This window comes from Cebidichthys violaceus, unplaced genomic scaffold (genome assembly GCF_023349555.1).
Source record: "Cebidichthys violaceus isolate CVI_PGR_0920_01 unplaced genomic scaffold, fCebVio1.0.p SCAF_19, whole genome shotgun sequence".
In the NCBI taxonomy this organism is placed as follows: Eukaryota; Metazoa; Chordata; class Actinopteri; order Perciformes; family Stichaeidae; genus Cebidichthys; species Cebidichthys violaceus.
In genome coordinates this window covers 13,244,817-13,253,371 of record NW_027176361.1, presented here as the reverse complement: position 1 = coordinate 13,253,371, position 8,555 = coordinate 13,244,817, and the positions used below count along the sequence as shown (strand labels likewise).

The following is an 8,555-nucleotide window of genomic DNA, read 5'->3' as shown; positions in this document are numbered from 1 at the left end:
GTTAGGCTACAACTTGGCAGAGGAAACACTGGCATGGCCAAATTCCTTTGACCGCTCAACTCAAGATGTGAATCAAAATGGGTTCAATGGTACCAACTGCCAAGTCTCCCATCTGCAGACAAGTCCAGTCTGATAATCCCTAAAAAAACATGCAGTTTTTAGCATGCAGTATACATTCATTATTTTTTTGCCTATTCTAAATACTGGTGTCCCTAAATAGTCTTGGAATTACCAGTTGGGTGTGACTGGAGAGTTGAGACTGTTGTGGATCCATTAGTATTGATGTGTGATGATGTTGGTTCCCATAGTGGCCGTTTCATTAGTCAAACTCACCATGTGTCTGGAACTTTGAAGCCAAAACATTGAACTGATTTTGTACACCGCACCAGTTGCCTTCAGGTAATGTTTATTTCTATAACACCTCTGTGGAGCAGATGTGCGTCACAAAAGAAATTGTTTGTTTTATTACATTTTCAACATTTGAGAATGCTGTTGTAGCTCTGTGTCTGCTGGGTGTTTGCTAACATGTTGTCCACCGAGGACACCGAGCGAGATGAAAATGAGAAATTAGGAGGGGAACCATCGCAGGAAATTGAGGCGGAAAGGGAGGAGAGGCCAGCAGAGCGTTGAGAAGCTGAGCACTGATGTGAGATGTAAATGCTGAGCAGGCAGAGAAAGATCCACATCTGTCAGCTGTCTCTATGAAATGAAAATGAGAGCTATTCAGAGAGATCAAATGTGGATGGAGCTTTTTCTCTGCGCTCTGATGAATGTTCTATTGACAGCAGACCGAAGTGGAGAGAACAATGCCGGTACCTGGAACGACAGGAGGGATAACATGTTGGCTTCATACGTTTCTGCAAACCACACATACATTGAATATGGACATTTTATGAATTTATTTTCTACATGCGGTCAGAGCAAGTGACGTAGTAGAATGACGGTAGCACAGAGTGAGTATATTGAGCGGTGTTATTGAAAGGTTTGTGGTATAATAAAGAGTAGCAAAAAAGTCCTCTAGATCAGGGGTCTTCAACGTCGTTCAGGCCAAGGACCCCCAAACTGATAGAGATGTGTAATAAGTGGCTGATATGAAACGTGTTTATGAAGCGTGTCATGGTACAGGACGATCAGCCGTGTGGTTGCTTACTGACACTGAGACACTGATGCTAGCTTTTCTTCACAAATCGCCAACTGTTCCAAAACACAAGGAGCTAACATATGAATGCCTAGCACGTGATTGGTTGATTAGCCTAGTATTACTTGGAATTATACTAATATTGGATGATCCAGCATCTGACGGTTCATGTTCACCGCCAACGCTTAGTTCATGTTGTGTTGTAATCACAATAGATGTTGTTAGAGATCATAAAATGATCTAAATCTGGTTCAATCAAGAGACATCACACCGTCAGTGATTAAAGCGGCTCAATAGAGATCATCAGAGGAGACCAGCTGTTTCAGCCCTGCTGAACTAAACCAGGGTTTTTTAAAAAAAATGCTGAATGGAGCCGAAAAGAAAGACGTGGTTGTCGGTTCTATTCCCGTCCTGTCTGAACCTTCACTGACCTTTGAAGCAGCTATTTTTCATCTGCTTCCACCTGCTGAGAACAAAGACGGAGTGTACCCACCTATTTCAGCAGGTGGCCATACACACACACACACACACACACACACACACACACACACACACACACACACAGAAAAATGCAGATCTGAAAGCATCCGGTTACTCGACAGAAAGAGAACTGAGCGTGCTTTGTGCTGCTCAGTAGGATGCTGCCAGCTGTTCTCTAGTCTCTGTACAGACAAGCTACACCAGCTTTAAGTTCTTCTATGGGGCCAAAAACAATCCTTCTGTTTTCAGTTGTTTAAGATTCGGACACATCCATTCATTGATTTGTTTAACGCTCTTTGTGAGGAAGCCTGACCGGAGTGGAGGAGGCAGCCACGAAAAACTACCGTCGATGTTGAATAGCAGAGAAGGAGAAGGAGAAGGGATCCTTGAGGAACCCAACATTCATATTTGCTCAGATTCACAATCCACACCAAGTAGTCCCTGACTTGTGAATACAATTGGAAACATAAAGCAGTCAAGACCTAAATGACTGGTCTGCCAAAGTCACGCAAGTATCCAAAATCCTGTCATGTGAAATGAGGAGCACGAACGATGCGTGGGGGAACAGGGATTCCCCAGTTTAGACAGCCTCCCTTTAGGCCTGTGCAGTCTCCATGAGGAGGAGGAGGAGGAGGAGTGAAGTGTGGAACACAGGGAGCAATTATTATGATACCGTCTCTGCATCCCTTAATCATTTTTTCTGTCTCCCCTCCAATTCCAAAAAAGGATTCCGCTTAAGCCAGGGACAGGAGGGTGGGGGGTAACAAGCGAGGGGAGAAACCAGCAGAGGAAGCCCCCTTGTGAGACTCCTGTGTGCGTGAGTGAGTACATTAAAGCTGCAGAGGTTTCCAGATCCAGAAGGACTTCTTTCTACTGCCATGGGGTGAGTATGATACTCCAGTCCAGGATGGGGTCTGCCGAATAGACAGACCACAACCACAACTACAGACCTGTTGCTATAGTTGACTAGATAATGGAACGATCTGAATGTCTTCCTTCTGAGGGAGACTTGACTGCACTGACAGAACCGTGTAAAGTCTTTAGAGGACTGCTGTCTCACTGCCTGAAGCTGCTTCTCTGTTTGTGTCCATTTGTCTTCCAGTGGCTCGGCTTCAGTAAGTACATTCAAACTGTGTTGCCGCCCACAGAGACATTCATAAACACGTGCCGTCACTTTAAAAAAGTCAGATCCCACCGTCCTGCAGTGTGCGGCACCAGTCCAATGGAGGTCATGGGATTAGTGGGCTGAATGTGGACTGGTTCCAGGGATTGGGGGACAGAGCTTGAAAAGCTAAGGCCAGGAAACCTTTGACCCTCCTCTTTGAGCATGTGTTGTTGTGATTGGACGGATCAGCTGAGGGAAGCGGACAACTTGGCTTGTTGACGGGTCAGTTTTTCTCTTGGATGAAGTGTGTTGTGTTCTCTGTCTCCTGTGCTTTCAGTTTCCTTTTCAACTGTTCAAGATCAAATTCTCTCTCTCTCTGTCTCTCTCACAATGATGCTCACATAAACACCGGTGTTGTTCCCCACTGAGCTCAAGACCGACTCTTTTCCTCTCATTCTCTAGAGCAGCTCATCGGTTCTGTCGGTTCTGGGGCTGATCAGTGACCCGTTGTTGGCTACCTGAACGAAGGAGGACTTTGTTCTGACTATGTAAGGTCTCTGCCTCCTCTGCTCTGGCCTCCTTAACGCTGGAAATATCTCAAGGGCTCCTTTTGCTTTGTTTCCTTTAATACGATCAGATGTGTTTATCTGCTGCAGACCTTTCACATGAAGTGGATGGGATGAAGCAGCCTTGATGTGTGCATGCTGGAGGAAGAGGTTTATTAGGAAGTGAAGCAAAGTGGAAACTGTCTCAGCTGCTAAACCACTGGAACGCATTATCAGGATTCTCTCATTAGGACTTCAAAAGGTCCACAGCCTGTTGGAATTCTGCTTCAATCTTCTTCTTGAGTCATTAACATCTTTCTTTTGTTGATTTCTTTCTGATTTTCAGAACAGAACTGACTATAGAACTGTTAAAGCTGCTCTTATCAATATATATATATATATACATGTATATATATATATATATATATATTATCAATATATATATATATTATCAATATATATATACATATACGTATGTATATATATATATATATATATATGTATATATATATACATGTATATATATATATATATTATCAATATATATATATATATATACATGTATATATATACATATTATCAATATATATATATATATACATGTATATATATACATATATATATATATACATGTATATATATATATGTATATATACATGTATATATATACGTATATATACATGTATATATAGATACATATATATATACGTATATATATACATGTATATATATATATATATATATACATGTATATATATATACGTATATATATACATATATTGATAAGAGCAGCTTTAACAGTTCTGTAGTCTTTCATGTTTTATGAATCCTGTTTTAACATATTGTTATTGGCCTAAAAGTAGAAAACTTCAAATATATAAAATCTAAAAATGCAGCATTTTGCCCATTAAACGCCCACTATCTCTATATGTGCGTTCAATGTGAACTCCCTTAGGTCGCCAGAACTTCCATATTCCTGTAATAAACAGAGGAACTGGCTCCACTGTTATCAATGGTCACCAAGTCTTGTTTGGTGTTTGCTGGATGTGTTAATAACAACTTCATAAGGTGATAATATAACACAGCTGCAGCTAACGATCAGTGAATGCAGCTTCAGACTGGTTTCATGAACAGTGACTGATAACGGACTGAGGATGGTTCTGACCCTGATGAGAGATAGACAGAGGACAGTCCAGGCTGTTTACAGAGAGACAGGGAGAGAAAGCCCTTCTGGGTGTAACGGTTTGGTTAATGGTCCTGCTCTGTGGCTGGATTTGGATGAGGTCTGCGAGTCCCGCTTGGAAGTTATTACTTTATAATGGGGACATGTAAGCAAAGGCCATGTGCTTTTCATCACTTCAAGAACGACAATTGCATAATGTGAAAAGAAAAGAAGTGAGATCAGAGACGTACTTCCACTGTGTGATGCGTGGAGATGGAACGGTGTTTTTGTTGTTGGGTTCTCTCGTCTGTTGGTGTGGCTGCAGTCACTTCTGTTGAGGCTACATGACTCACTTATTCCCTCAGGGGGACAGTGATGGAGCCAAGTTCCCATTGTGTTCATCCCAAATTTCCATTTCAGGATGTAAGCTATTCCAAGCAATGCTTGGTTAAAAATAGCTTCAAAAAATGAGATGAGACAGAGGAGAACAATGGTGATCGGGGGGGGGCGGAATGAAGTGAACAGATGTGGACGAGCTGCTTCACGCTTCGTTCAGCTCTTTGAGATATCTGCTCAGAAGTACTGATGCTCATCAGTCTGCTGAGATCAGTACTGCAGCAGAAGCTTCTCTCAGACGTGTCCTCCATAGTTCCTCTCAGGAGCCAACAGCAGGACAGACCTGATGTGTAGAATCCAGGACACGCTTCTGTGGTTCGGTCGGTCAGCCGCTGTGTCGGCGTTTATGTGAGCTAGAAAGTGATTGTTACTTTTGTGTTGTGTAATGTTTCTTGTTTTTTTAAACTTTAGGATTTAACAGGAAATGTCCCTTCTAATGAAAAAGCTGGTCATCAAAGGACTCTTGATTTCCGTTCTTTGGTTGATTTACTTCCTGTTTGTTGGTTGATGGCTGTACAAAGTTCAAATTAAAACAAAAAAGGACTTTTCATGGAAAGAGACACATGAAATGCAGCATTGTCCACTTTACTTTACTTTATTCATGTTCTGCAGCTCTTGACCTCTTGACCTCTCCCACCTGGATCAGTCTCTAAACAAGCTTCCTGGTATCCGCCTCCTTTATTGTCGGGTTTCTTTGAGTTAGGTAATACAGCCACTAGGGGGCGCCTCTTCTTTATTTACACTACAACAATCATGGGATGTCTGGCATACAGTTGTAATTTATCAATCTTTTCATTTAAAGGACTCGTAGTTTACAGTAAAGTTGTTCTGTTCTTACCCAAACTCTGTATTCTGTGTAGAGAGAAAGCTGCTTCGTAGTTGACTGACCACACACCACACGGTGCGGACGAGCCCGTCTTTAAGGTCCAGTTACACATCAGCTTCAGTTTATTGAGTCCAAGGAGTCGTCTTAGGCTGATATTGTAGAAAGAGAGAACTTTGTTAGCATTAGCATTGGAAGTCAAACAAAAGATGTTGGCATTGAAAGTAATCCAGTGTGTTGTGGAATAATCCAACATCAATGTTCTTGTCTGGAGAGGGTTGTGGTACGAACTCGATGCACCGAAAGAATGGAGGTTCTGGTGGGTCAATGGGGGCCGTGACTCCTTCCCATTAAATTTGACACCAGAACACATGTTGCTATCCTTCCACCTTCACCGGCCCGCCCCCCCACAGCCACAGCGCCACCCGGCTGAGCGTCAGCATCCAGAGCTGAGATGATTGTGATGGATGCCCAGGACCAGCTGTCCCCCAACACGTTACCGAACACCTACCGCTGGCTATTCATCAGCCGGCTGCTGCGTCGCACTAATCCTGTTAGCAGAGCAGACATGGAGCACAAGAGCCGCTGAGGGAGTAGAGAGCATGGGTGTATATTTAATAACGGGTGTGTATTTAATAACGGGTGTGTATTTAATAACGGGTGTATGTTTAATAACGGGTGTATGTTTAATAACGGGTGTATATTTAATAACGGGTGTGTATTTAATAACGGGTGTGTGTTTAATAACGGGTGTGTATTTAATAATAACAGGTGTGTATTTAATAACGGGTGTGTATTTAATAATGGGTGTGTATTTAATAACGGGTGTATGTTTAATAACGGGTGTGTATTTAATAACGGGTGTATGTTTAATAACGGGTGTATATTTAATAACGGGTGTATATTTAATAACGGGTGTGTATTTAATAATGGGTGTGTATTTAATAATGGGTGTGTATTTAATAACGGGTGTATGTTTAATAACGGGTGTGTATTTAATAACGGGTGTATGTTTAATAACGGGTGTATATTTAATAACGGGTGTGTATTTAATAACGGGTGTATGTTTAATAACGGGTGTATATTTAATAACGGGTGTATATTTAATAACGGGTGTGTATTTAATAATGGGTGTGTATTTAATAACGGGTGTGTGTTTAATAACGGGTGTGTATTTAATAACGGGTGTATATTTAATAACGGGTGTGTGTTTAATAACGGGTGTGTATTTAATAACGGGTGTATATTTAATAACGGGTGTGTGTTTAATAACGGGTGTGTATTTAATAATGGGTGTATATTTAATAACGGGTGTGTATTTAATAACGGGTGTATGTTTAATAACGGGTGTATATTTAATAACGGGTGTATATTTAATAACGGGTGTGTATTTAATAATGGGTGTGTATTTAATAACGGGTGTGTGTTTAATAACGGGTGTGTATTTAATAACGGGTGTATATTTAATAACGGGTGTGTGTTTAATAACGGGTGTGTATTTAATAACGGGCGTATATTTAATAACGGGTGTATATTTAATAGAATGCTTCAGAAGTGTGGCTCAGGTGATTTATTCTCTTTGCTGAGGTTTCTATCAAAGCAACATCAAATGTATTATTTTAGATCCGGTTCTTACAGGCTTTACAAAGTTTGAATATACTCTACTAATTAATGCATCAACCAAAAAGGCCTTTATGAATTGATTGATTACAGAACAAGCAGTCCCAACAACCAGACACTGTCTCCATATAAAGTCACATCCAACATGTTGGAGAACAGTGTCCTACTGGTTGCTGTTTGCTACCTGAGGTAGAACTCCACCACAAGCTGAAGGAACCACACTTCACGTCTCATTATTGTTTAAAGGTAGAACATGGAAATATAACAAAGGATTGCAATAGCCTATTTAGATTGATACATTTATCAACTGATTCTAATTATACCCTGCAGGAGCTAATAATGAGATCTTCGTCACCTTCAGACGCCATAAACAGCTGGATGTCGGCTGAATGCCGCTGGAGCTGCTGTCCTGATTAGTAATCAGCGGCCTGTCAGAGCTGTGCTGCTGCTCTCTGCCTCACAGACTGAAGTTCAGCTCCTCACCATCAACAGATGCATTATCTGCTCGTTCAGCATTTATTAGTAGATAAAATTCACTATTGCCAGAGGCAAGATAGACGGTTTACTTTAGACATGCATTAGGAACTGGATGTACAAGCGATGATTGTGTCACAGCTCACACACAATATTAGTTAATGTTTAATGTGAGACGTGGACATGAGTGACATGTCACAGCAGAGAAACACAGTCCGAACTGATCTAATGCATGACGGTCCCGTTCTGCTGCCATTCCAGCAAACCAACGTGCATTAAACCAATCCTGAGTGGAACAGGCCATAATACAAGCTGTTAATCTATTGAAGCTCCAGACTAGAGAGAAACGCAGCACAAACTCCACTTTCTTGACTGACTAAATTATATCAGACATACAAGCATTAACCTGTATTAGCTACGTCTTTGATTCTTTGTGATATGAAACAGTATTCTGAAGTAGTTTGCATTCAGTTAGTTCATATTTCACACGGATTTAAAACCGATCTGGGTTCTTTTGGAAGCTGTAAAATGTGTTCTGATGTCCTGAGTGAAGAACCTGTGCTGCTGTGCTGGTCAGTTGTCATGGGAGCTGTTGTTTCTGTAAGCTAATACATTACACCTTGTTCAAATCAGGACAAATTTGATTTTGAATAGCAAATGCTGTATTGGTGGATGACACTTTTGCTTAGAATATGGTTAAATATTGAGTCGTCTTAAAGTTATTGTAGATCATGACAATAGGACATGCATGTAATAGAATAACATGATTAAAGTTATGAGAAGACTCTGTAGAGACGCAGCCTGCTTCCTTT

The 8,555-nt window shown here is 41.0% G+C and overlaps 1 protein-coding gene across 5 annotated transcripts in view; it reads left to right on the top strand.

Moving 5' to 3' along the window:
* Window positions 1-2,361: 2,361 nt before the first annotated feature.
* pde5ab (phosphodiesterase 5A, cGMP-specific, b) overlaps window positions 2,362-8,555 on the top strand; it is an 81,900-nt gene continuing 75,706 nt past the window's right edge. For 3 of the 5 annotated variants that reach the window (XM_068713758.1, XM_068713755.1, XM_068713753.1), the window contains exon 1: window positions 2,834-3,005. Coding sequence is in view for 2 of the 5 variants with exons in the window: in XM_068713756.1 (XP_068569857.1) it covers window positions 2,497-2,501 (5 nt within the window). In the remaining 3 variants the exon portion in view is untranslated. Of the gene's footprint in view, window positions 2,502-2,833; window positions 3,006-3,185; window positions 3,272-8,555 lie in introns of those variants that run through there. The other 2 variants (XM_068713757.1, XM_068713756.1) reach the window with 2 other exon arrangements.